At 41.5% G+C, this 27972-nt stretch overlaps 5 protein-coding genes and 1 non-coding gene across 6 annotated transcripts; 4 read left to right on the top strand and 2 right to left on the bottom strand.

Moving 5' to 3' along the window:
• Positions 1–918: 918 nt before the first annotated feature.
• On the bottom strand, positions 919–9374 carry LOC117152859 (zinc finger and SCAN domain-containing protein 22-like). The gene is made up of 5 exons (XM_033326003.1): positions 8894–9374; positions 8490–8620; positions 6256–6432; positions 3199–3265; positions 919–2833 (listed from the first exon to the last, which is right to left on the bottom strand). The coding sequence occupies exons 1-5, from the start codon at positions 9183–9185 to the stop codon at positions 1899–1901; spliced, it is 1602 nt and encodes a 533-aa protein (XP_033181894.1). The 5' UTR covers positions 9186–9374; the 3' UTR covers positions 919–1898.
• Positions 9375–12491: 3117 nt separating this feature from the next.
• On the top strand, positions 12492–14687 carry chchd10 (coiled-coil-helix-coiled-coil-helix domain containing 10). Its single transcript, XM_026360063.2, has 4 exons — positions 12492–12711; positions 13849–14074; positions 14172–14313; positions 14488–14687. The coding sequence occupies exons 1-4, from the start codon at positions 12653–12655 to the stop codon at positions 14505–14507; spliced, it is 447 nt and encodes a 148-aa protein (XP_026215848.1). The 5' UTR covers positions 12492–12652; the 3' UTR covers positions 14508–14687.
• A 305-nt stretch (positions 14688–14992) lies between these two features.
• On the top strand, positions 14993–17314 carry ddt (D-dopachrome tautomerase). The gene is made up of 3 exons (XM_026360064.1): positions 14993–15386; positions 16288–16463; positions 16929–17314. Exons 1-3 carry the CDS (start codon positions 15279–15281, stop codon positions 16999–17001), a joined length of 357 nt encoding a protein of 118 aa, XP_026215849.1. The 5' UTR covers positions 14993–15278; the 3' UTR covers positions 17002–17314.
• A 675-nt stretch (positions 17315–17989) lies between these two features.
• trnay-gua lies at positions 17990–18076 on the bottom strand. Its single transcript is given in 2 exon segments — positions 17990–18025; positions 18040–18076. It is a non-coding gene; the product is annotated as a tRNA-Tyr (tRNA).
• Positions 18077–19535: 1459 nt separating this feature from the next.
• gstt1b (glutathione S-transferase theta 1b) lies at positions 19536–22775 on the top strand. The gene is made up of 5 exons (XM_026360061.1): positions 19536–19741; positions 19946–20033; positions 20121–20271; positions 21139–21315; positions 21991–22775. The coding sequence occupies exons 1-5, from the start codon at positions 19630–19632 to the stop codon at positions 22186–22188; spliced, it is 726 nt and encodes a 241-aa protein (XP_026215846.1). The 5' UTR covers positions 19536–19629; the 3' UTR covers positions 22189–22775.
• Positions 22776–25716: 2941 nt separating this feature from the next.
• Positions 25717–27377, top strand: LOC113162306 (rheacalcin-1-like). The gene is made up of 6 exons (XM_026360371.1): positions 25717–25780; positions 26280–26312; positions 26460–26551; positions 26655–26780; positions 27000–27099; positions 27233–27377. Exons 1-6 carry the CDS (start codon positions 25717–25719, stop codon positions 27304–27306), a joined length of 489 nt encoding a protein of 162 aa, XP_026216156.1. The 3' UTR covers positions 27307–27377.
• The last annotated feature ends 595 nt before the right edge of the window (positions 27378–27972 follow it).

The following is a 27972-nucleotide window of genomic DNA, read 5'->3' as shown; positions in this document are numbered from 1 at the left end:
TATTTGTGAGCATGTCAGCAGGATAAAAGTGCCACAGTATATGCTGTCGCTGTGCTGATGTGAACACTTAAGTACACCGGTAGTTTTTCATATTTTCTGAATTCAAACTTGGTAAGTGCAAGAAGACTCATGTAAGTGTCTCACGTCTTTTTATTGAGCCAGAATAATAGTGAATCCAAAGACGAAACAGTGTAACATGGGTGGATGCTGTAATAAAATTGTTTTGTGGATTTTATCCACATCATTATCAATACTGATCTCTCCATCACCACTGCTACTGATAGCTGTCTGTATTATTTCTTAATTTTGTGGGAAGTGCACCCTCAACTCAATGTGTCCATTATCTGGTATTATAAAACTTACAATGTGAATGTGGCTTCCTTTTAACTGTTCAATGGGAATGTGAGCAGATATTTATCTAGTGTGAGATCCACAGATGACTAGCTGCCTACCTTACACACTGTTGCTACATAATAATAATTGATAGTTTATTAACCCCCTATTCTTATGGGTAGGCAGCTGCATTTTAGGTTTGGGGTTCAGTGTCTTGTCCAGGGACACTTCGACATTTGACCAGGAATTGGGAGGTGACTGGGAATGGGACCACCTACCCTGGGGTTCATAGATGACTGCCTTACCAACTGAGCCATGGTCACCCTTGCAGGAAAAAAGGTGAATGGCTTTAAATAGGTGATTAAATATATGTGCACATGTAGTTTTGCTGTTTCAAAACAACACCTTAATATGTAGAAAAGCCTTGAAATATACTGGCAGCCTGCTAGACCCACCAAGCCAAAACCATCACAGTCCAACACATCTTCTAATAGAGACATGTGAAACTTTGATAGCAGATATAAAAATATAACGTTAGTGGAGAAATAAAATTCAGGTGAATTGGGATTTGACATGTGCAAATGGGGCAAACGTTCTAGTGTCAGACTTACATGCACCAAGGTCAGGGTGGATTATGAGACAAAAGTTATTAGACACAGCGCCCTTTGTGTTTTCCAGAGCCTCCAATCTTCCAGAAGAGTCAGACTATGTCTACATTAGGCCAGATGCCAACATGAGGCATAAACATCTTCCAAGGACTGATGACTGAGCGAGCCACAAAAAACAAGCAAAAAAGACACGATATACCATTTCTGGTTCCGTATTGGGCAACATTTATAGCACACAGAAGAGAACATATTAAATGTCTTTATCCATCCGGAAGAAGATGTCCAAATAAAGAGTGAAATGCAGAGCTACTGCCACCACCTGTTTGGGTTTCTACTAGAGCTCAATGTGCCGTGTACACACTACAACTATAAGAGAAATTTGCTATTTCAGTCTGGATGTACAGCCAAAACAGAGAGAAAGGGGTTACAGATTTAACTGGCTGAATGTAATCACTGTCAAATGTGACCTGACACTTTCCAAGCTCCACAGTGCTCACCTCCAGAAAGCCTCTCGCCTATCTGGGAAAGCATTTGGCTGCCAGGGACCAAAGACCCTTGAAATCTCAGACCCCTGAAAAACCTCAGGCCCCACATCTTAAGTGGTCCATTTCTCACAGCTTCAGAAAGCCTCAAACTGTCATGCTGTAAAATATAAAAGTTAAGTCCTTAGGCCTTTCTAAGACCCCTGCTTTTGTGACGCGATGAGGCACTGACCATGCTGACCTGGTCCTCAATGAGACTGAATAAAAGGACCATAGCTGCTGCACAACGCGTAGAGCTCAGGAGAGGCACAAAACACAGCCATCAACATGATCACACAGCTGAATCAACATCTGGGTAATTCTTTTGTTGTCCTGGATGTGTCCTATTGCAAGGTGTTCATTTTACATTACCCTCTGGTACATAAGAGGGTGCTGGTGGGGGTCATTAATCCCACTGGTCCCTGCGTAACCTCTTCTACCTGGTGGCATGTAGAGCCTGGTGCCTGATCAGGTTGCTGAGGAAGGAGAAATTCTTGCCACACTTTGAGCAATGGAACCTCTTCTCTCCGGTGTGAACGCTCTGATGGACCTTCAGGTTGGTTGAGGTGGAGAACTGCTTTCCGCAGTGGGGGCAGGGGAACGGCCTCTCCCCTGTGTGGACCATCTGGTGGCGCTTGAGGCTGCAGAACTGGCCAAAGCTCTTCCCGCATTGGGTGCACTGGTACGGCTTCTCCCCAGTGTGGATGCGCTCATGGATGCGTAGCTGACACTGGTGGGCGTAGCGGCGTGAACAAAAGGTGCAGGCGTAAGGAAGACAGATCTGCTGCTGCTGCTGAGGCTGTACTGATTCCGAGTCCTGCTTCTGACTGCTGGAAGCTGGGTAAAGTTGGTTCTGATTAGAAAAGTGGGCACTTTCCATCTGTCCAACTCCAGACCACGAATGCTGGTTTTGCTGGTGTTGGGGGCCTACTGTTCCCATGGCAATAGGGGGATTGTGAAAGGTAGAGCTGTGATTACTTTCAAACATCACTTCACTTGGGGGCTCATTCATCTGAATGCACAGCAGCGGCTGATACTGAGACCTCGCCACTTTATCAGCCTCATTTCCTCCACCCTGTCCAGAGGGCAGCACAGCCCCACAGTTGTTCTCGGGGACACGGGGCCCTGAGCAGATCACAATGACATCATGTGTAGTCGCAGGGCCCGTCTGGTCCTTGTCACACTGAGGCATTCTGGGAGCAGGGCACAAACCTGAGGCGGGATTTGTCCGTGTTTGGCTGAAAGAAGAAGTTCCTGCAACACTTTCTGCTGCATATGTGGAACAAGATGGCCGCCCAGTATCTTCAGTGACACTGTTCTCCTGCCAGTCCAGGAACGTTTGGGAGGGACTCTGTTCCCCTGGTGTGTCACCTGGTGGGTCCACAGCAAAGGAGCACAATTAGAAAAAATATTTTATATGACAGTTCCAAATGTAATGAAAAATACAGGAAAAAGATCAAATTTATTTGTTTTGGAATATTACTGCAATTTAAATGATTTGTTGTGAGACCACCAGCAGCAGAGAAGGAGCTTCTCTATGAATTAACTGAAAGTCTGGTGGGATGTTGTTGTCAGTTGGAAACCTGAGAAATGTCACTGACACTGACAGACCTGAATAAGGTTGTTTTGGGAGTGGTTAGACAGGTACATATACCTTTTTCACCTCACTCTTTAAACCAAGATCATGGAAGAATTTTCTTGCAGGAGCACGATGTGATTGGAGAAAAGATTGATACCTTGCACTTTATCCATCTTTTCCTCATGGCTTTGAGGGCTGCATGTGTTTTTCAGAGGTCCCTGAGCCTGGAAAGAAAAGGGAGCAGCTTAGCTGACACAGAAAACCCATGTGCCTCTGACATACATAGTTATGACTTCAGACATGAGTGGATGTGTTATTCTGTTCATTTCGACTGCATTCCATGCTGCTTCCACTCTGTCACCAGCAAATCATGCATGTAATAAAACTATACAATCAGACAAGAAAGAGAAAATATGATTTATTATTTCACTGTATGCACTCAAATATAAATTTCTGATACATTTCCTTCTCTTCTTTGGAGGGCTCAAAGCTCTGATTAAAGGAATTTAAACGGTTAAACATGCCGTTATATTTAGAGTAGTAGTATACAGTATCACTGCTGTGGTCATACGTGTTTCTTGAGCTACAGAGACAGAAGAACTCTCATTACAAAATTAAATAAGTGATCATATAAAAACTAGAAAAGTCTCTGAAAAACAAGACAAACTCTAAACTGATATTCTCAGGACACTGAAACACTTACATATAAATATACAAACCTGCTGCTGCTGTAACAATCAATCATCTGAATACACTGTACACCAGAAACATTTGAGTTTCAGATCAAAACATGAATGAGACAAACATTCAGCTTTCATTTCCTGGTATTCACATCTGGATATATTATTAAATAACATAAAGAAGAACATCTTTAGTACCAGATCACCCAACGTTTACGTGAGCCAAATCACTGGTATAAATTGTTGCCAGGCACACCACTGGTTTCTTTCTTTTTTCAAGACTTTCCTAATTGTTTTATTGGTTATAACCAATATTTATGCAGTGGCTCCATGAATTTCTCGTTGTCCATGGCCTGCCTTTCCCCAGACAACTCTGGTTTTTATTTATCCTTTTGAACAACATTTCACAGCTAAAACCTAAGGATAAAAGCAAGTGTAGTCATTCAGCGTGACTTATTATTTGAATCATGCAAGAAATATGTCAGCCACCTGTCTCACTTGGATGTAAAAATCTGATATATTGGTATGCTCTAATAGCAGGAGATAAAGTTTTTAAATTTTGAACGTTTGTCTCAAGTTCATTTTTCATCATCAACCTAAATGTGGGCTTGTTGTTTTAGTACTGTTGTTTAAAACACACATTTAACGCCACTAAGAAAGGAAGTAAAACCAAAGCCAGTTCTCCTAATGCATTTTCTCATCAGTTGCATGGTCTATGATATTCTACAAGACTAGTCCAAGTAGTCAACAGTGCCCAAGCACAGATGCTGGGACTCCTGTTTAAATTCTCCTAATTAATATGGTTTCTGCAAATTAGTAGTTTCTTTAGTTAGTTTTTCTTCCACCACTGGGAAAAATAACATTTTACGAAGCTGACATGACAAAACATGCTAAGTCACAGTGTTCTAGAGTCTGGTTTTATTTTGTCCACAGAGTTACTAACTTCAAATTGTGGACAACATGAGGTAAAACAGCCAGAGCACGTAGCAAGGAGCTTTGTGTTTGTGTGGAAGAACGTGACACAGTGTTTTTAAGGAAAAGTGATGCTGTGAGCTGCTCAGGGCCAAAGCTGTGTGACAGAAAATAGGTGAAGTTTCTGTGGGATCCATCTAAGATGTCCATATATGTGACTACACAGCAGAGCTGCTGTCATCAACTGATTTTGCTGGACATTGTGATTACGTAACAGCTTTTGGTTTATATTTATATTTAGTCATTTGGCAAACGTTTTTATCCAAAGCAACTTACAAGTGAGGTACAAGGTACAAGGCAAAGGCAGGGTAAGCATAAGGAGGTCTCGCCTAAGGACCCCTACTGGAGGTAGGCCACAGCACAGAGGGCATCAATCTTACCACTACACTATCACTGTGACCCTAGTTCACTGTCATTATTTAATTTTTACTACTATTCAAATGAAACAGCATGTTTCAATGATAAAACAACACCTGAAACTTTCTTTTAGTGTGCTAAAAAAAAAAACAACTGAATTGAACTGAATGTTGTCTTTCTACTATTTGTAATCAAATATGGGTTTTAAATTATGTGCAAATCATGACATTCTGTTATTATTTACATTAAACTTTTTTTGGAAGCAGCTCTGTAAAAATATAAAAAATACTTTGTAAATAATAGTAAGAGAAAAAACTGAGTCCTCTTCATGGAAACTTTGGTACAGTATTGTCATGGGGGAAGTGTGGTTTTGGTGCTCAGTGCTGGATCTTCTGGTGCCTTTTGAGATTGCTGGGGTGGGAGAAGCGTCGGTTGCAGACAGAGCAGCTGAAGGGTCTCTCCCCGGTGTGAACGTTGCGGTGGATGTCCAGCTGGCTCTGGCAGACAAAGCTCTTGCTGCACAGCGGACATGTGTAGGGCTTCTCCCTGGTGTGCCGGGCCATGTGCTTCTGCAGGTCAGACTCCAGGAAGAAGCGCTTGGTGCAACTGGTGCAGCCGTATGGACGCTCCATGGTGACAGCGTGGTAAAAAGATTGGTGGAAGCTGCTGGAGAAGCGCTTGTGTTGGCTGGTTGGGGCCACAGGGCAGTTCAGAGGCAGGCTGGGCAGAGAATCACTGGAAGAGTTGATGCTGGAAGTATGTGCACCACCTGATGGTCCTGGAGGGTCGTCACGAGGCGCCCTCTGCACTGACCTGTGTCCTGCCGATTGCAACCCAGTAGACTCAGTAGACTGAATCATTGGTAATGGAGTTTGTATGTCTCTCTCTCTCCCTCTGCCTGCTTCTCTGTTTGTCTGGTCTACATGTGACCACTCACAGTCCTCTCCCTCTTTGTCTGATGTCCCTCCTCCATCAATGACTATCACCTCTGACGAGGCGTCTAACACTGCCTCATCATATTTCCCACCATCTGTTACATCAGCAAAGGAAGCAGGCATGGCATCTCTGAGTGCCGTCACATTGGCGACTGAGTTCAGAGGGGGACCCTCCTCTGCTCTGACATCACTTCCTGTCACACGGGAACTGAGGCTGTCAGTTTCAGCTGTCCTGCTGACAACAAAGGTGACGACGTCAGATCCACTGACCTCCGTTTCGCTGCGGTGTCTAGCGCTGACGTCCTTCAAGGCGATGTGGACTGACGTGTCAGTGTTGGCATCTCCTCCAGTGCTGATGGTGGTGTCCTTGTGGTTGGTGGCAGCCGTCTCCATCGCTTCCTCCACCTTGACGATCAGCAGCTCCCCCTCCTCTTCTGGCTCTGCTGACTAAGAGGACAAACTAATTTAAAATGACTACAAATACTGCAAGTATAATAACACTGATAGTTAGGTACTAGTGATATTAGCCATTTTTAATACAAAAAACAAAAAAAACAAAACAATATTCAGCATTCTTTAGATAATTTCCTGGAAATGTTCCTCACTCCACACTCCTCCAGGATGGTACATTAATACGTACCACTGACAGAAGGCTTACTGTGTCTCCCAGCACAGACAAGATTCCTAGAGACAGGCAGTTGCTCTGCTGGACAGGGCTGTAGAATATCCTTAATGCTTAAACAACAACTAAACCGCTCCTTTGTGCAAGGAGGAACAATCAGAGCCCTACAAAATGACTCTAGCAGGCCACTGGTTGGTAATGTCTCTAACCAAACGATCAGAAACAGACTTCATGAGGGTGGCCTGAGGGTCAGACATATTCTTGTGGGCCCTGTGTTTACTGCCCGGGCACCGTAGAGCTCAATTGGCATTTGTGATAGTAGCAGACTTGGCAGGTCTGCCACTGGGCCCCTGTGCTTTTCACAGATGAGAGCAGGTTCACCCCGAACACATGTGATAGACATGAATGGTCTGGAGAAGCTGTGGAGAATGTTATGCTGCCTGTTACATCGTTTACCATGATCAGTTTAGTGGTGGGTCAGTAATGGTCTGGGGAGGCATATCAATGAAGGGATGCAGAGACCTCTACAGGCTAGACAACAGCACCCCGACTGTCATTAGGTATCGAGATGAACAATCCTTGTTCTAATGGATTTAGGTCAGGCAAGCATATGGGTCAGGAGCAACCCTGGACCAACTGCACCAGTGTAGGGCCTGACTGTGGGTCCTGGGTGGTTGCCCCTGGTGACAACAATGCTCTGCCTCATGTGGTGAGAGTATTCTACAGGATGAAGAAATTAATGCCATTGATAATTTTAATTACCATCAAACGATGTGGCAGCCTTTTTCCTAACACATCACCCAGTCAGTATAAATATCCAGCATTATTTCTATATTTCCCATTGAAATCTAATGAGTTTTCAAAGTGTTCCTTTATTTCTTGAGCAGTGTAATTACTCTCAAAGGGCCGGTTGTAACCGTAATATTACCATATAACCGTATGCAGTGCTGGTCCATTAATAAAGGTAAACTAAGAAATTGCCTAGAGTGGCAGCAGCAGCAAAATGTGAAATGTGAAATCCTCATACCTGAGGATGGACCACCAAGTATTTTTTTGTCAACTGCACAGAGCACAGAGCAGCTTATATATATATATATATATATATACACACACATTGTATACGCATGTATGTATACATGTATGTATGTATGTATGTATGTATGTGTGTATGTACGTATGTACGTACGTATGTATGTATGTATGTATGTATATATATATATATATACACACACACATATATATATATATATATATATATATATATACATTTGTTCATTTAATCGCTGTCAGTCTTGTCAACTCACTTAGAAAAGCGGAAAGTAAAGTCAGAATAACTGAAAGCAGCACTGTGAGCCCGGTCTTCACCTGTCGTCAACCTACAGGTGTGTAGAAGAAGAATCTGCATTACATCTGCTCTGGACTGTGAATTTATTTCAGTATAAGCCCGGCAGATGACCAGCTGATGTCTATTGTCTATTGCATTCTATTCTCGTTTCTCAGTGTCATAACATTTTCTCTAACAGTCGTCTACTGTTCTGGGACAACACATCCTGTGAACATGTCACAACAACTATGGAGAGGTGATAAAGGGAGATAATCCCGGGTTATACAGTTAAGTAAAAGTAAAAAGGACCAGCATTTGGACGACTGTATTTTAGCTGAAACTAATTCTTCAGAATCAGCTCAGAACATCTCGGACTGTAACCCACATTTAGTCTGCATGTCTCTCCATCTCTGTCCAGACACAGGATGTCCCCATCCTACATGTAACTGACTTCACTGATGGTGTATTAAAAAACTCTCCTTTAGATTTTGGGATTGCGCACACACAGGAACTACAGGAAGATGGTTTTCTTCAGTTAGTATACTGTGGAGCATCTACCTCCGTTTTGGTGGTGGTCACGACCTCCTGATCAGGATCCTGGTCCAGGTTGATGGGCTGGCTCTTCTGGACAGACTGTCTAAGCCCTGGATCTCGGTTCAGAAACCTGGTCCTTCCCTGCAGAGAGGGGCCTGGTGGAACATTAAAATCATCGTCATTTCTACAGCTGAACACAATAAAGTCTGTCAGCACAGTGTTTCAAACAACACAACTCCCCAAACTAGAACCATGAGACGCCAGCTGATGTGCGGCTGGTCCGGGTTAAAGTGAGGCAGAAAACCTAACACTGACACAGCACTGTCTGACTGTGGTGTGAGGTGAAACAAGGGTTAAAACACACTGCTGAGCTCGCCAGGTTTCTGGATGGAGGTTATAACTTTAGAGGAGTGGGGAGTTTTACTTACCGGCCAGTGAGTCATTGTTCTGCCGGTTAAAGAGACGGACCCCGGGGAAACGGCTGCCCAGGGAGCCCTCCGCTCCCCTCACTCTCTCCGCTCGGTACCGTGCGATCTGCAGCTCCAGCAGTTTGATTTTCCTCCGCAGGAACTCGTTCTCCTTCTGGCTTCGAGACATTTCCAGATGAACCACCGCGTATCCGTCGTCCACGACTTTACAAATCTCAGCGACGGCCGCGTTAGCGAGCACCTCCATGATGGAGGCGATCTGAGAGTGGAAGTCCATGGCAGCCGCCGACATGGTCACAGTGAGCGCTAAACACTCGACCTTTGGGAGGCAAGAACCGAGTTTCACTTCTGAAGACGACGCTGGCTACAAGAAACACGATCCAGTGCTATCTGAACGCCATCATTAGTTGGCTCTGCCGTTCAGAAATATTAATAAGTTAAACAACCAGCCGATGGAGGCTTTGTTGATGTGATAACTTCTTCTTCGTTTGAACAGTGAGCAGCACCCGGACGGAACTCTGTCGCCCCCAGGTGTCGGCTTTGAAACACACCTGTAGGTTGAGGACAGGTGAAGACCTATCCGACCTCTAAAGACTGCAGGGCTCACAGTGCTGCTTTCAGTTATTCTGACTTTACTTTCCGCTTTTCTAAGTTAGTTGACAAGACTAACTGCGACTTAAGTAGCAAAGATTAAATGAACAAATGTAATGCGTTTATTTCTACCTTACATCTACATGTAACAAGTCCACATGTACCATTTCATCTTTCAGCTGGTTCAGCTTGATGTATTTTAATAGTCTGGATTAACATACCGTGTCTCAGTTCTTCAATGAACTCAGTTTTTCAGTCTTTTTGGGAGAGCTTCACATGATCCCTTTTCAATGTTGGTTAATGACCTCTACCCTTGCTGCTTGATGTGGCTTTAGCAGAGCATCCCTCAAGGAAATGATGGTAATAGAGAACCATTCACAGAAGTGATCTTATCTCTTTTATAGCCTGTCTTAACACCATCCTCATATATGATCTGTCCTAAAAACCTCACATATTTCTGAAGTAAAACTTTTCAGGTGAGAGTTTGACGTTGTTGGTTGCTCAAATAACTGATTTATTATATGTACCATCCCTCCTTGAGACATGGTTTAATCCATGACTCAAAATTGCAGCATAATGAAAAAGATTTTGGGGTGGGATGGTTTGTTTTGTGATCACATATAGATGAGAAAGAATAAGGAGGTGTTTTGTTAAACAATGAAGATTTTTTTAAATAAAATATATACATGTACACGTTTGATTCATTGTCATTTATTCTTACCATCAGTGACATTCTCTTTGTACTTTGTTAACGGCTTTGTATTAAAACGTTTCACACAGCATCAGCACAATGTACCACTGAATTAAATTTCTTGGTTTGGAAAGTTCCTTTTTATAATACAAACCTACCCACCGCCCTGTATGCCTCGGGATCTGGATAGTGAGTGACATACGTTATATTTTTCTCCGAGCTGAAATGATGAGGGACGCTTGCGGGAGTTGCTGCCAATCGCCTCGGTAAAAAGCATAGAGAACCTACATAATGCTGTTGTACATCTTTATCAGTCAGACAAAGAATGTTTGAACCCTGGGTGATCAGATCTATGCACATCAGCCAGTGGATTTCCAACCTGTGCTCTGAGGCCTGTAAATCTGTGCTGTGGGGTTCTAACAGATGGGCCAGGTTGATAGAGAAGCACATCTGATGACTTTTTCCTTTAAAGTGCGTATTATTGAAAGAGTGGTACAAAAAGAAACGGGTTTCCCGGGTTTCTAACTATTTGCATGACCAATTCTACATTCTTATCCGACAGTAATTCTAAATCAGACTATCCCAATTTATCTAAAAGCTCCGTACCTCTGCACTATGGGTGGGGATGTAGGCCTACTCCAAAGGCACTGTTCATTTGATCTAATGGACACAAACCATATCTCAGCATCTCTCCCCGTTCTATCTCTGCAGCTACATTCCTGTGCAGTTGTGTATGAGGGTCGGTTTGACCGTCTAAGAACTCACCACTATTTAAGTCATCATTCAGTGGATCAATAGTGTTTAATAAATGAACGTTTATTAATTCTTCAGGATTTAGTTGGTTATTTAATTGCTCAATAACATTCACAATATGCTCTGGTATTTCAAACATGTCCGAGGTTTAGTCACACATCAAGTAATATGACGGTTTTTCAAATTGAAACTCAAATGCAACAATATTGAACTATATCAAAAACAGTATTTTAAAAGTAGGAGACACAGACTAACACGATGCTCGTAAAAAGAAGCATTTACCCTAACTGACTAAATATATCAATCAATATCACTGGTTAAATTAACAAAGCGCTGGGACATCTCAATATACGGTCCAGTAGTCTCTAGTCTTTCTGTATTTTAATAAGACTTTTAAGCCTTAATAAGCCTTAAACAGTCCTTAAGCTTTAAGGAGACTTCTGCTTCAAGTAGATCTTTGTTGCGCACGTTTCCCCAGTCACGATCCGCATTTTCAGCTGAAGCCTCTTAAAGTACAATAGAATGAAAATTAAAACACTGTTTGTTAACCCCCCCCCCACCAGGTTTTGTGACTCACATGAGATGACAACTGGAAAAGTTATTTGAGACTGTTCCAAAAAGTCAAAAGGTTCCAAACCGAATCATCACCTATTACAAAAAGCAAAAATAAAAATACATATTTTTTCTCTCTTTTGGTTTAATTCTTTTATGTTATATTGTTTTAATCTTCTCAGCAGTTAGGAAAGCTTTGCAAAGTTTAATTGTGCTATATTAATATATATCCTGCTCTGTCTGTGTTATTGCAGGGGATACATTTACACATCCAGAGGGGGTGTTCTGGGTTGTGTCAGGATGGGTCATTTTTGGGGTAGGTACTCCCACTATTTCAACAAGTAAAAAGTAACTGTGTGCCGCTCACAGCTGAGCCAGCAGAAAGTCCAATCCTTCTGATGCTTCCATCTCCTTACAGATGACATTTCTGAAAAATGATCACTCTTCAAAAGTTATGGTTGGCTCCATATTGATGTTGAATGTGTCACGAAAGACTTTGACCTCATCTTATAGTCATACATTTCATCTCATTGCACATTTTGTTAATGTTAATCCTTTTTTTACTCTTACATTTGTTTTTTCTAATGAATCTGCTTAAACAACAAGTAATGCAGGTAAATGACTAGTGAGGTTCCTGGGCTATCCAAGTGATAACAATTAAACTGAAGAAGTGAGTAGTAGAAGTGGTACCCCTTTTATTCTTTATTGTTTCTAAATAAATTTTAATGTGTGACTCTTTAAATAGTTTGAATGTTTTTACTGTTTTTATGTCTTTTTGATCACAGTATCTAAGGCTGTTTGTTTACACTGTAGACTTTTGATTTGCCTTCTGTTTTATGATTTTATAACTACGTGGAATTAAATTGGAGTTTTCAAGTCATGTACAGCATGTCCCTCCTCTCCAGCAGGTGGCGCTGTGCCCACCGCTGCAGCGCTTCACTCCCAGCACAGGCAGAGATCCAGCCTCCAGCCGTGGGAATGCAGTGGGATAATCTCGCGATATCTGTGTACATGCGCGTATATACATAACAAGGGTGAGCGCCGCACAAGGTCACTACATGTGCGTCCTGCGACGTTCAGCCGCCGGTGACTCGGGTACAGCAGCGTGAGGACGCTGAGCTCTGCAGTTCTTCAGCCCGGTGTGTTCATAAAGTTAGTGCGTGGTGTCAGACATGGCCAGAGGAAGCCGCAGCCGCTCATCAGCTCCAGCTCCGGCTCCAGCTCCGGTCAGGTAAGGACCGTACGTTCAGCTCCAGCCGCTCCGGGCGCAGCCTGCGCTGCTGGAGCTTCCCGGTGTCAGGTGTCAGAGTCCGGCTAAAGACAAACCATCAGTGCCCGCACTTAAATCAGTTTGCCTGTAAAGATAGTGCTGTGGACAAATGTTCATACACATCAAAGATTAAACAAGTGACGGGGGCTGTTAGTTAAAAACTAACTACCACGTAGTTTGTAAGTCAGCAGAGGGTGACACGTTTGACCAGGAGGACAACAAATGCTTTTCACAGGCTACGTTTCTGAAAAAACAAACAAACCCCATATTTAACTTAACATACTTTGACTTTGTTTTTGCATCTCATCGTCTTTGGTTCAGTCATTGGTTTTACGTGAACCTCCATCCAGCAGACTCCGTGTTGCGTCATCATTCACTATGAGGCCATGTGAGGTCCAGACTGAAGTCAGGTTCTTGGCAAGGTCACTCGGAAAAGGTTTTGTAATAATCTCCCTGGGCTTCAGAAATAACACACTGCAGCTAAATGATTGGAAGTGTCAGATTTGTGGAGGTGTGAGGTCCCTTCCTATCTATTCTCTCCTCCATCATCCATACAGCTGGTGATCCACTTTGACAGAGGATTGTTTAATGAATGAATGTATCAATCATCAGATTCCAGCATCACCTGTTTGATGTTTCTCCAGTGTCTACATTTGATATTTATTAGGACTTCTGATACTATAAACTACAGGAGGGATTTTACTGCAGTCATGGTTCTTAGTCTGAACAGTGAGCAGGCGTTTACTCTGGAAATGAGGCTTAAAGGTCCTGAAAACCATAATGTTGCAATATGTTGAAAAAAAAAGCAGCTGATCGTCTAGTAATGTGCCACATTACTAAAAGTACCACCACATAGTAGTACAAGTATAGTACCACAGTGTGGGAACGTTGTGGTACTGAAGCCATGCATTCACAGTGTTGCTTAAGTAAACATATAAAAGGCACTGGCTCAAAATAGACGTGAAAAAAAAGTACTTTTTATGCAGTGTGGCATGACTTAAATGACATAATATTCTATTAAGTCACTTGTGAATATTAATTTTGCTGTGAACTGACTTTACAGTGTGAAAAAATTGACTTTTATTATTCTGTTTCTAGTCCAGCTCCATCCCATGCTCCACCCCCTGCTCATCCACCTCCTGCCTCATTGGCCCCAGCTCCGGCTCAGTCCCAGGGACCTGGCCTCATGGCCCAGATGGCCACAACGGCTGCAGGGGTGGCAGTAGGTTCAGCTGTGGGTCACGTAGTTGGTAGCGCCCTGACAGGAGCGTTTAGTGGCAGCAGCAGCAACAGTAGTCCAGAGCCAGCCAAGCCTGCGTACCAGGTAAGAGGTGGATCTGCTGCTGTTAGTATGTGAAATAGATATGGTTTTTTAAATAAGCATTTTTTTTTTATCATTTTTTTTATTGATAACACTCCAGGAGCCCCCCAGGCCTGCTCCAGCCCAGCCAAGCCCCTGTCACTTTGAGGTCAGACAGTTCCTGGACTGTGCCACCAACCAGACCGACCTGAGTTTATGTGAAGGCTTCAATGAGGCGCTCAAACAGTGCAAGTTCTCCCACGGTGAGTATGTGGCCAAAGATTGACTGCTTTAGTCTCAGAAAGAGCTAGGATCAGGTTCTGTTATATTTCACCTGTAGCTGATAACACGAGTGTGTCCGCGTCTAAATGTAGGAGTCACATATTACATTTATTTATTATTTATTACATTGACATGTATTTATCATTTTTCTGTAGGTTTGTCATCCTTGGTATGAAGAAGGATGGATGTCAACTCTCACGATGGGTTGCTTTGAGTAACATACATGTTGTACACACCACATCATCTGAACGCTGGTCCTCAGTCAGTGTGGGCCCTGTTTGTTATGTTGATAACGACTGAAATGTTTTGGTAATGTATAGTAATTAATCTTTAATAAATTATCTACTCAAACATCTGTCAGTGGGTGTTGTCTTTATTTTTGTTATGTCAGGTTCTAACCACAAACTTTCCTCCTTCCTTAAAATATGAATTAAAGTTGTTTTTACATGTGGTGCATTTGTTTATGTATTGTAAAAGTACAAAACTGACGTACTTGTACTTTACTTGAGTATTCTTGTTATGCCGTTTTCTACCTCTGGTCCTTTCGAAATCTTGGTCCTGATATTTGATCATTAGTTCTTGGAATGAGATGATTTACAACAATCCTCCGGCCTCAGGGGGGCAGTAGTGAGGTCACCACTAAAGAAGACGCCGCGGTCCACTACGACAGATGGACGACTGTGAAATTTATGCTTTATTCGAAGTGACTGCAAAACAGATATTTACTTATACTGGAAAAGACAGACAGTAGCACTGATAATCAGACGGTTAGTTTTATTATTGAGCCGCTGGTTAATCCACCACCAACGTACGCACAAACGCACCACACGTATTTTGGAGTCGTCAACCGGAAGAGGTCGTTTACGTAAATGTGACGTCGCTGGAGTTTTGACCTCGTCTTCGTCCAGAGTTGGGATCAGAGTCCAGAGCAGACACTGTCAACAAGATGCCTTTCATCGAGCTACAGACGAACCTGCCGAGCAGTTCCTTCTCCGAGGACTTTGTGAAGAGGCTGTGCTCCAGCACCGCGGCTGCTCTGGGAAAACCAGAGGAAGTGAGTGAGCTGTCCCCTCAGTGTTCACATGTGGATCTGAGACTGTCACAAGAAGTGGTAGAATTAAGAATGAAGCTAAATCACAGTAACAGTTAACAGTAGGAAGAGTAGCTTTTCAAAACCTTTTTCCATTAGAATGAATAAAACTGACAGTTACACTTACAGCACATCTACTGATGGCTTAAGACAACTAATACCAACTATCTAATTAATAATACACTTTAGAACTACAAACACATGCTCAAGTTGCATACTTGAGCATGTGTTTGTAGTTCTGCAGTTGTGTTATGGTCACGTGGAAAGTGGGTTAGACTTGGAAAGCCTGTTCACTGCACCCAGGATGACCGAGTTCCTGTAGAGACCAGAGGGAGTCTGGCCCGTTTATGAGATCATGTCTGTTGCAGGATAGGCAAGGAGCCCGAGTGGAGGCTGGGTGGAGCAACAGAAAGAGACAGCTCGGACCCCAGAGCCGAGCGAGCTGTAGGTGAGGGTGCATGTAGCTGCTGAAAAGCTCAGTGAGGCTCAGCATCTGCATCAGCTCTATCAGAATCTTCTACCAGTCAACTACTAACCACTGGAGTGCAGGAGACATCTCATGCTTGCTCAGCCGCATTCACACCCAGAGACATCACCACATGCTTGCTTCTGCCCCCCGGTGATGCTCGGCCAGGTGCTATCTTCACCTCGTGCTTTTTTCATGGGGTGTTTTTTGAACACAAAGGAATGAAATTAGATTCAGTTCAGGTGATTGATTTGATGGAAAATGTGTCAGTGTCCAGGTACTGGAGTTAAATCTTTATAGTGTAACTTTTTATTACACAGGTTTTCTCTGAATATTTCTGCCCCTCACCATGTCAGTTTCTCTAACCTCTCTGATGTAGCCATTGTTGTTGTCTTTCAGAGGATGAATGTAGTAGTGAAGCCCGGGTTGCCCATGATGATAGCAGGCTCCTGCTCTCCATGTGTGATGCTGTCGGTGTCTGCTATCGGCGTGACCGACACTGCTGACAAAAACAAGGAGCACAGTGCCAAGATCTTCGAGTTTCTGACCAAAGAACTCAGTCTGACTGAAGACAGGTGAGTTCCACCTGCATACATCCTGTACCATCAGCTTGTAACAATATAAAGACTTTCTGGAGGCCTTCTCTTCGTTGAAACATTTTCCTGTAACCACCCTCAATTGTGATCTCGCACAAAGTCAGCGGATTTCTTTTGTTTCTTTGTTTTGTTTCTTTGGGAGCCATACATGTCCACACCATAACACCATAACACCACTTCCACCACGCTTCACAGATGAGGTGGTAGCTTCAGATTATGAGTAGTTCCCTCTCTTCTCCAAACAATTTAGTTCCTATTTTTCTCTTGCAAGCTGGACTTGGTCTCATCTATCCATAGATGTTGTTGCAGAACTCTACAGGCTTTTTAAACTATACCTTTCATCTGCTTACTTAAATACAGTTATAAGTAGTTAAATTACCTTAAAAAAACATAACCTAACTTGGAATTGAATTGTGTAATTGACAGTTTGTTCTCAATTGACAGGATTGTTATTGTGTTCTACGCGCTGGAGCCTCACCAAGTTGGGAAGAAGGGAACAGTCATGAGCTTCTTGTGAAGGATGATGTTTCTGAACGACGCAGACAGTTTAGATCGGTGATAAACATGCACCAATAGTAAAGATCACGTAACTGTATTTCCCTGACTCTGTACTGTACAGAAGAGTGAAGCTGGATGTGTTTTCACTGAAGACATTGAAGAGCTGGTCTGGACTCTGTGTCTCTCCAGACATGTATTAAATTGCTGTGGGTGATTTTGAATATTCACAACAATCCACATTTTAGATTGCCATTCTAGCTTTTCTGGATGAAATAAAAACACATGTAAGTGCATCAATAATATTAAATCTAAGTACTTAACATTCCACCATAGGTTGGCTTTCATCTTTTTGTGTCATTATGTATATTCTGTTATGACAGTAGTACAGGTCATTTACTCAAGTAAAAGTGGTAATGCCACAATATAGAAATACTCCACTGAAAATGAAAGTCCTGCATTCAAAAGTGAAAAGACAAAAGTATTAGCTTAATACTAGTATGAAAAGTCACGTTTACAGGTATATACAGAATGTCTAATTTCACATGAATGAATATGATATTACATGATATTATTATTGCTGGTGCATCAGTGCGTTCTTCAGTGTAACTCTGCAGCTGGTAACTATAGAGATATCTTCTGATTTTACTGTATTTTGTATCAGTTCTGGGATTCTGAAAAGTAAACAGTATAAGTATTAAGTATAGTAATCAAAGAAATGTAGTTAAGTTAAAGTACAATATAGCCTCTATAATACCTTACACTATGCAAATATACTTACTTTCCACCGCTGTGTTTTTGCAAATGTGAAACTTTAGATTTTTCAAAACAAAAAAGGTTTAATGTGTGATGAAAAGCACGAGCCCAGCACCATGGTGAAACAGATCACTGATATTTACAGTTAATTCAGTTCAATCATTCTGAATCTGCTGAAGGTTACACTGTCCACTCAACCTCGTCTCTGCAAACAAGAAACTAAAACAACGAGAGACCTCAGAGTTAAAAGGAGCTCCTTCGAGCCGGATTCGAACCAGCGACCTAAGGATTCCAGCGTCACGTCCTACAGTCCTCCGCTCTACCAACTGAGCTATCGAAGGGCTGCGGTCAGAGTCCTCAGATACGAGTATAATACAGGACACAGACTGCAGGGGTCGCTCTGTGCGACTACACGTTGGGAAATGTTCATTTTCTGTCTTGGTTTTCCTAAATCGACTGTTTTCTTTGTTTGGATATACAGACAAACCCGGGCTGTATTTCAGTTCTGTTCAGCTTCAGTCGATATTACTTGATTACACCTAGTAATAATAGTACAATTGACTAATATTTAGTTTAGGTTTGAAAGACGACATTTTCCCTGATGTGTACTGAAGCCACACAGAGATCTGTGGGTGTATGACTTCCAGCCAACTGGTTCAACGTGCACTGCAGGACCCATCAGAGAGCACACACATGGGTCGAGAGGATTCACCGCCTCACACCGGGTTTAGTGAAACTCAGTGACTAACAGCAGGGACATCATTTGGTGCCCCTGATGTGTCTGAAGTTGGTATTATTTTGTATTAATACTTCACTATTACTTTAGTATTTCTAATTGAACTTTATTAATAAGCAATAGCAATAGTGACTTTACATGCACATTGATGTCCTGTTTGAACCATAGGATACAACATATCTGGATTTTTCATGTCTCTGTATGATTTTAACATTGTTCAAATGTGTCTTTCTTGTCTTTATCTTGTCTGTGCAGCACACTTAATAACACAATATACATTTGAATTCGATTTATTTCTTAATTATACTGCTTCACACACAACTGCCTGGATTTTCAGATCTGTGACTTCAGCACATCACCCTAGTTTCAGGGAAACCTCATTATTTATAAATAATAATAATAATAATAATTAGACACTCATTTTTGCTAAAACTTCCTGGCCACGTGGCTCAGTTGAGTTTGAGATAGTTTACCTTTGACCTACTTTTTGTCAGGACGAAATTCAGGAATGACAGAATCTTCAAAAACAGATTTCAGAAAGTAAGGCTAGTCTCACAGCTGGTTCAGCAACAGGCTGGAATGAAGTCAAATGCAAATAAATAAGTAGATAAAAGTATCAATTTAAATATATTACAAAATATACATTCATATGTAGTTATTTCAGCATTTATTCATTTATGGAATTGTCTCTTCATATATGAATTGGTGTATTTTTTATAAATATATTTGCTGTATTCTTATAAACTTATGTGTGCACAGAGTAATTTGTTAATTATTTCAACTATTAATATATCTATTTATGTATTTAATCAGATATTTCATTCTCACGTGTGAATGTAAATGTATAAGATGTAGAAATACATTAACGTCATTGACTTTTATATCTGATTATGAATTTTAGTGTGTTATTTACAAAGGAATCTAGATTATTGACTAATCCAGTCAGTTGTCGTTCGACAGGAGGAGGTAACCAGTTCCCAGGGCCTCCGCTTGGTGGCGCCCTGTATGACCGCCTACAAACGAGCCTGTGTCTGTTCGCGGAGTGGGAAGAATGTGAGCCATCTTAGTTAAATAAAGGATCTTTGGTGGCCGAGGTCGCAGCAGCTCCAAAAAGCAGCAGAGTCCAAAGGAGAGTGTCAGTGACCGAGAGAAGCAGACATGGCCTTAGAGCTGTACCTGGACCTGTACTCTCAGCCCTGCCGCTCCGTTTATCTGTTCGCCAAGAAGAACAACATCGCCTTTGATTTCAAGAAGATCACTCTGTTTGACGGTGAGTTTGCGTTCACACCCACACCAAGGAAAACTCTTTCGCAATCACTAGCAGCCCAGCCTTTGGCTAAACACAAGCTGTCTTCTAGTTAAGTCAACTACTGTGAACAACTAGGTTTGAAGCATTAAATGCTTGACTGTTAGTGCTTTTAAATGCTTTTCCTTTAACCAAGAAGCTGATTGCAGCTGTGTGTGTTGCTTCCAGCTGAGCAGTATGGAGAGGAGTTTGGGAAGATCAGCATGTTAAGAAAGGTCCCTGCTCTGCGCGATGGAGACTTCTGCCTGGCTGAGAGGTGATAACTGAAGCATCCGTCAGGGAGGTGACCTGGAGAAAAGTGTGTGGTCTGTCTAGCAGTCATTTCTTCTGTTTGCCTCTGCAGTGTTGCCATCCTGCTGTATCTGGCAGAGAAGTTCCAGACTCCAGACTTTTGGTACCCTGCTGACCTCCAGCAGCGCGCACGGGTCAACGAGTATCTGTCGTGGCAGCACAGTGCCATCCGTCCGCATGGATCCAAGGTGTTCTGGCTCCGGGTATGTTCACTCTGCTGCTGTTCTTCTTTCCCCATCAGCTGGAAGGCAAACATCACGCCAGTGCAGAGGGAGGTTTCCTGCTCTGCTGGGGTGTGCAGTTGAATGTGTCTAGGCCTGTTTTCACTTCTCTGCCACTAATCCCATATAGTGAGAACGATAACCCACTACAGGAAGCACAGTTGTATCCTGTTTCAGTTTCTCCAGTCAGTGTTGCATTAGCTGTGATTATGTCTGTAAACATCCTGAAAGTAAAGGGCAGAGATGATTATCCCAGTCTTTACTGTAATGTTTTGGACTTGGCTTTGACTCTTTCAGCAGTTGGAGGCTGTGAAAACTGGATACGAGTTGTTTTAATGATCTAAACCCACCTGTGTGTCTGTTATTTTGAATCAGGATCAGGACCCCTCAGATCATGTCATGTTGTGATCACTGACTTACAGTCATGTTTGCAGGAGAACTTCAATAAACATTCTCTCACCCAAAATGAGGACCTAAAGTCTGCACTGTCCCTGAATGCCTCCTTGCAGTTCCGTATTCCATAACCGCAACAAAAGGCCGTGAACATTTGTGTTGCAGCTCCAGAACTTTTAACACCTCTAGCTTTTAGCAACACTACAAATGCTTACAAGTATTAGGGACTGACTAAAATATACTATTTTAAAATATACATTATTTGTTACTGACTTACTCTACACAGTCAAACAATCTTTTTTCAGCGTGGAAATAAGTAGAGAGAGAAACAAAGAGAGCGAGGGGAGGTAAAATGAGCTTTGTATGAAGAACAAGGCCACTAACAGAATTGAATTGGGTGCTGTTTCATGTGCACTTCCCCAGATTCATATCATGATCTTTGTGTTTGTACTGCAGCTGATGATTCCCAAGGCTCTGGGCATGGACGTGCCACAGGAAAAGATGGATGCAGCCTTAGATGATCTGAATGGCTCCCTGAAACTCATTGAAGAAAAGTTCATCCAGGACAAGGCCTTCATTGCAGGAGATCACATCTCACTGGCTGACCTGGTTGCCATTGTCGAGATCATGCAGGTGAGCACAGAGGTCAAACTATATCTATGAAGCCTTCTTCAATGAAGCCAGCTGTTGCAGTGTGTGCAGAATGAGGCCTGACCTGTCAGCAATAGGTGCAAAAGCCAATGCTTGCAAGGATATAGGGGTTTCATCAGTACCCATACTATAGGTGACCTCTTTTTCTGTTAAGTTCTCATCAATGCAGAGGTGTAAATTTGGATTTTGGAGACACCAACTGTCTTAAGTTACAATGGTTTACTCCCAAGTCTATGTAGCTACAGCATATTCATCATGATCTCTGATGCTGTCCGAGGGCTTATATATCTTGCACAATGTGCACAAATGTGCACAAATTCTGCAAGATTCATGTACTCTGTAGGCGTCAAGTCAAATTATGCTATATATAGTACATAGAGTTCAGTATATATCAGAATGTGACATTTGGACTGCCCAGTGTGAGGAACTAACGCTCAGACGTTGTTAACAGAAGTCAGTATATAGAACATTCAGCTTGCAGCTTCCTGTTTTTAGCCTGCACTGCCTCTGTTTCCAGTTCAAGTTAGAAATAAAGATTGATATGCAGTACATCTAAATCACAGAAACCATTGATGAGAAATAATAAAGAACAGTAGTCAGAAGAGCTGGTTCATTCTAAATGACCTGTCCTTATCTTTTCCCCCGTCCCACTGACAGCCTGTGGGTGCCGGGCTGGATGTGTTTGAGGGGAGACCTAAGCTAAGTGCGTGGCGGGACAGAGTCCAAGCTGCCATTGGGAAGGAACTCTTTGACGACGCCCACCAGACCATCTTGCAAGCCCAGGACAGAGTGATGCTAATGGAGGATAGCAAGTTGCAAATGTTCAAACCCAAGATTGTCAAGCTGTTCATGTAAAGAGAACACCAATTCTGTCCAAACTAGCTTGATAAAGTTTTAGAAAAACTTTACTAGGCTAGTCTGAGGGCTACATCCTCCAATGTACCAATTTCAATGTTTACTTCTTAATACTTCTTCTTCTTTCTCGAAATAAAAGGGTTACAACTGGGTACTTTAGTGAAATAAAAAAATTATACCTGTAAGTTACTAGTACTTCATTCAGCTATACTGTACATACATGTAGGTACCAGTAGAAGGCAGTTAGGATATCATTTGTACCTGAATAATACAGGCTGTATTTAACATCATATGTCTTTCCTGTCACTCAAATGCCAAATATTACACAACAATGAATTTCAGGTATGAAGACTTCGCACAGTAAAAGCACTTAAATTTTTTTCCATCGGTATGACAGAATGTGATGTGCAGGACTGGGGCACGGAGGCCAACTTATGTAACACAGAGGAATGTGTAATGTGAGATAATGGTTCCCCTGTGTCCACAAACAGTCATCAGTCCATTTCCGAAACATCTCATGCTGTAAAACAGCTGTGCTTTATGTGATGACACTCTAAGATTTAATAAAAATCCCTGTTTGTCTCTTTGTTGACTGTGTGTTTCACTTATTGGGTCATGTGGATAGTGTTTCACACTGTTATTTTAAAAAGGGTTTGGTATCTGCTGGCAGCTTGAGTGAAGTTCAGACAGAAGCAGTATTTTGCATTTGTTGTCAGCTATAAACACTGGTCATCTACTACTGGAGGCAAACTTCTAAACTGCTTTATTTTGTTGTGTAGTGGTGGAGCGTAACTAAATAACTAGACTTTAAAATTCTATTTTAAGTTCTTCATGAGGAAGTATTTGATTAAGACCAACCTCAGCACCCCGTGGTTTCATGGTGGTTTGCAAATGGCAAAAATGGTGCAATGCTGCCAACAAGTGGGTCAAGGAGCTTCATTTACAAAGCAAACAAAAGAAAAAAATTGGGCTGGGATGAGTCAGGCTTAATCTTTTCCTTGTTTCCTTTTCATTTGTCCTTCCTATTTTCTCACTGGAGACTTGTTCCTGTTAATCACCTTACAGCCATTGTTCAGCTGCTATACTGTTATGAGTGTGGCTGTGCCTCAGGTTTCCAGCTGCACATTGCTGAATAATCAGAAACGTGACAGTGGGAAACATGCTATCAGACATAAATGAAAGTGTCATTCACAGAGGGACCTTCTCCGACTCAAATCTTGGTTGGTCAGGTGGTTTCTAAAAGGGCAGTGCATGGCTCTAACAGGCTTTGTAGAAACCGGAGGAGAAGTGGGCACACAATCAGAAGATCAATAGGCTATCCTTTGATCATCAAGAGATAGAAAAGAAGAATTTGCTAAATTGAAAACACAACACTTAAATCAGCAGAAGAACTTGCAAAGGAATGCTCTGTAGTAGTGGTCTCGGGTGGTACTTGGAGTTGGTTAAACAAATATTCAGTTTGTTTCATTAGTTGAAGGCCGTTTTTATTTAAATGTTGACAAATTTAAGTAGTGTTAAATTAAGTTCTCTCGTCTGCACTTTCACTTTGTTTATGATGAGAACTTCCTAAAGATTGTACAGTAAACAATAAATGTGTCTTAGTTCCCAGAAAGACTGGCTGACGTTTATCTCTAACTGTTTCCTTGAACCGGTGAGCCTAATTACACCCATCTGAGTTTTTTGTCTTATCACATTTGTTGTAATCATCTGTGATACTATGAAACTGAGTATTGCAGTTGCTTCAGTAGGTGAAGAGAAATGTTGGATCTCAGACTTGAAAGAACTCATATTATCCCCCTTTGGGGCTTAAAAAACTGAAGACCCCAGAATGTGCCTATATATTATAATGCAGAAAATTATAATATAATAAAAAAACTATTTTGAGGTTCCACCCCCTCTTTGCAGATGCATATGTGATGTTTGTGAACAAAGTTTGAAATAAAAGCAGATGCGCTATGTTTCACACACTCTAGCACATCCTAACTGTCCCACTGTGTGATTAGCCCGAACACTTCTCCTGCTACTGAAGCTAATGTTAGCCACACTAGCTGCCCGTGCAGCTAATGTGGTGAATACGTTGTTGATCAGTTGTGGGTCAGCTATCAGTGGGTTAGTGTTATGGTTAGTGATAACTTTTGTTTAATTGAAGATTTTATCTGTCTTCACTGCATGTTTTTTTTTCTTATGAAGGCAAACATCTTATTTACAAAACCAACTTCTGTGTTTTCAGTGTCCTTGCTCCTCAAAATTGAATAAGAGGCTTTGGAACATCCTTCAAGATGGAGGATCAGATCAACTTCTAGTGCAAGAATAAAAGAACAATCAATTAAGGGAATTAGGATGTACCCAATGTTGAACATTTTACTAACAGGCTATGTACCACAGGCTTTTAAGGTTGCTGTAGTCAAACCTCTACTCAAAAATCCTACTCCGGACTCAGGAGTTTTAGTAAATTATAGACCAATATCCAATCTGCCCTTTCTCTCTAAATTTCTTAAAAAAGGTAGTTTTTAAGCAATTATGCGACCACCTGTGCAGAAATAACTTGTATGAAGATTTCCAGTCAGGATTTAGAGTACATCATAGTACAGAAACTTTTCACTATATGGCCCTCCTGTTTGTATGTAGAACAATCCCATTAGAGTTGAGGTTTCCTTATTGCGGTTTAGTCAGCTAACACAGATTAGTCATAGTAGTGGGAAGTGTTGAGAAAACTGTGTTTTCCCGTAACACAACACGCAGAAGACAAAGTCCATAGATTTTATGGTTGAGTCTGTGTATATATTAAGCATAGAGCATCACTCACATAACTGATACCTGAACATCTCTTCACACTGACCTGACTGCTGTTACTCTTGGTAAGTCTGACTTGTATTCCTGTAGTTTGCTGGATGTTTAGTGTTTAGCAACTCTAATTCTGACCAGTCTTTTGTTATCACTACAATATTCATAAAAAACTAAGTGGAAGAAAATATAGCATGGAATAAGTAAAGTAAGTATGAAAGCGGCTGGTTAATGTAGTGGCGTACCTCCCTATGTTTACGCTGGCTACCCTTATAAGTCCCTTTGGATAAAAGCGTCTGCCAAATGACTAAATGTAAATGTAAGAAATGACTCCCATCATGTCAGTATACAGTAGATGCATCTTTGCCTGTGGTTGCAGCATTAAGCCTGCATGGTCTCAACCATCTTTTTACATGTGGGCTCTGATATTCTTCTCAGTTCTTCTTTGTAATATTGCTCAAGCTCTTTCAGGTTTCATAGTGATTATGAGTGAACAATTCTTAAGTCTAGATTTAAGTCTGGCCTCTAGCGCCAGACCTGAAACAAGTCTGATGGAAAGCTCTAGTTCACTCTCATCAGACCATAGAAACAAATTGCAGTTGACTTGCCTCCTTTCAAACTATAGCTAGGAGTTAAAAGTTGTTAAAGACACAGTGTGTGGGTCTATATTCAAGTTAACACTGTTTATCAAACACAAGTTACTCTAAAAATGTTCCTCCCTCCAGACATTCATCACTTTCCATAATGAAGACTCTACTGATCTTCTCTGTAGTCCTCTGTGTTGCTCTGTCCATCAGGGCTGCAACAGGTCAGACAGAATGATCTCACATTGAGAAACTTGCACCATTTCATATCTACAGCATATCACGGTATATAAAACTGAATAAACATGGATGGCCTGTTGGTTTCTTTCCTTCAGTTTCACTAGCTGAGGCTGTTGCTGTGCAACAGGAAGATAAACCTGCAGCAAATTCAGGTCATTGCCACTTTTTCTGTTTGTTTCACTTTAAAGTTAGTTTCTTCCAAAATGTTCTCATAATCTGTGTTATTAGTATTATTTCTGCAACATAAAGCACCACCTGTCATTACAGTGGGTTTCTTTGTGTTTGTTAATAACTGCTAAAATGTGGATACAGTACAGAAGACATTATTGCTATATACTGAAGGTCCTTATCACCTGACTCACAGGACAATCAAATAATGCTCCCTAATCATTCAAATGATTTGTGTCTTTTAAGAAGGTTTATTCTGACAAATGAATTAGCTCTAAAGCAGCTCATCTTACCTCACTGACTTTATGTTCACAGATTTGGTTGCTGTTCCTGCTTATCTCCCTCAAGGTAAGAAAAGCACTCAAAATTTCATAATATGGAGGGGTGCTGATAGACAGCTACTGACCTGATGACTAAAACCCCTTAAAATCTTCTTTCATGTGTAAGACATCTATTTTGATAGACTATGCATTTCAATATTTCTTACTGGTCTAGCTCGTGTTCAGTTCTGCCTTGATGGTTGGCTTGGTTTCCGTGGAAACTGCTACTTATTAGTCAACCACCCTGATACCTGGAGAAATGCTGAGGTAAAATCACCATAAAGAAAGAAACGTTTTACATTAATTGATTGTACAATGCGACTATTTTGAAATTTAAGAAAAGTCCAACCCTCCTTCTCTTGTGCCGCAGAGCTACTGTGCTGACTTCGATGCTAATCTGGCCTCAGTCCACAACATCTGGGAGTATAATTTCCTTCAGCGTACAGTAAACACCGGTGGTCACACTTTTGCCTGGATTGGAGGTTACTACTTCCAGGTTTGTTCAACCATTGCAAAAACATTAAAAGTCATGATCAATTCATCCTTCCATAGTTCAGGAGGTAAAGTGGATTTCCAGTTTCCTAAAATCAATCAGGTTGCTGCAACACTTCCAACCACACAAAAACAGTTTGAAATTAAATTATAAATGCACAGCAAGACACTGAACAGAGCTGTGAACTGAACTATTAAAGACTGTAACGGTGGTTTCCTCTAGGGTAACTGGAGATGGGAAGATGGCTCAATGGTCAACTACAATAAATGGGGATCAATGACCTCCCCTGACATTTGCCAGTGCATGCAGCTCAACTCTCAAGGTGAGAAAAGAAGACACACATGCAGTCAGTTGCTGATCCTATTGACGGAACATCAAGCTCATTTCTATTGCTAATGCTTATTGATGACATTTTGTTCTGAATATTGATAACGATTTTGTTGATGTTTTTACAGATTCCAAAGGCTGGTCCAATCAAGCATGCAATGTGCGCCTGCCATTCGTGTGTCAGACAAATCCTAATTGCTAGTTACTACAGTTCTTCAGATACCGAAGCTGCTCTTTGTTTTTCAGACAATCCATCTCATTGTAATATTTTATCAAAAGCCATGCAGACACACTTGCCAAGGTTGTGAGTAGTGTCTTTTATAATTCATGTATCTAAATGTGCTAGCCTTTATAAACTCTCATAAGATAATATGTATTATAATATTTCTTGCTGTTATGCTTCATTTTGGGAAATTACAGTCTTTAGACAGCAGGTAATATTCATAGGCCAATTATAGTCATGTTGTATTGTTATTACTGTTATTAGTTAGTTATTACTAGTAGTGTAGTAGTAGCCTCAGCAATAGTAGCCATAGAGTCAATAAGTAAGTGTATGGTCAGTGTGTGGACCATTCTGATTGCAGGACTTTTACTTCTAACTCATACTTCTTACTTCTATTGGTACACTGTGTTATTGCTGCTTATATTTAAGTAAATTATTTGATTACGTCTTCCACCACTGCCTGTCTTTTTGCCTTGATCCTTAGTACTGGTGACCCTTAGGGATTTGTGTATTTTATACAAAAAAATTCTCAGAGCACAGCAAACAATCAGCTGAGATTAAAATAAAATGTCTCAGGGTAAAGGTAATAAACTTTGTTGCCTTTGTATATACTGGAACAATGCTTCTTTGATTTATTTGTATTGT

The sequence above is a fragment of the Anabas testudineus genome, chromosome 1 (assembly GCF_900324465.2).
Source record: "Anabas testudineus chromosome 1, fAnaTes1.2, whole genome shotgun sequence".
NCBI classification, from domain to species: domain Eukaryota; kingdom Metazoa; phylum Chordata; class Actinopteri; order Anabantiformes; family Anabantidae; genus Anabas; species Anabas testudineus.
Note: the sequence above shows the minus strand (reverse complement) of the source record. Positions and strands in the feature narration are given on the sequence as shown.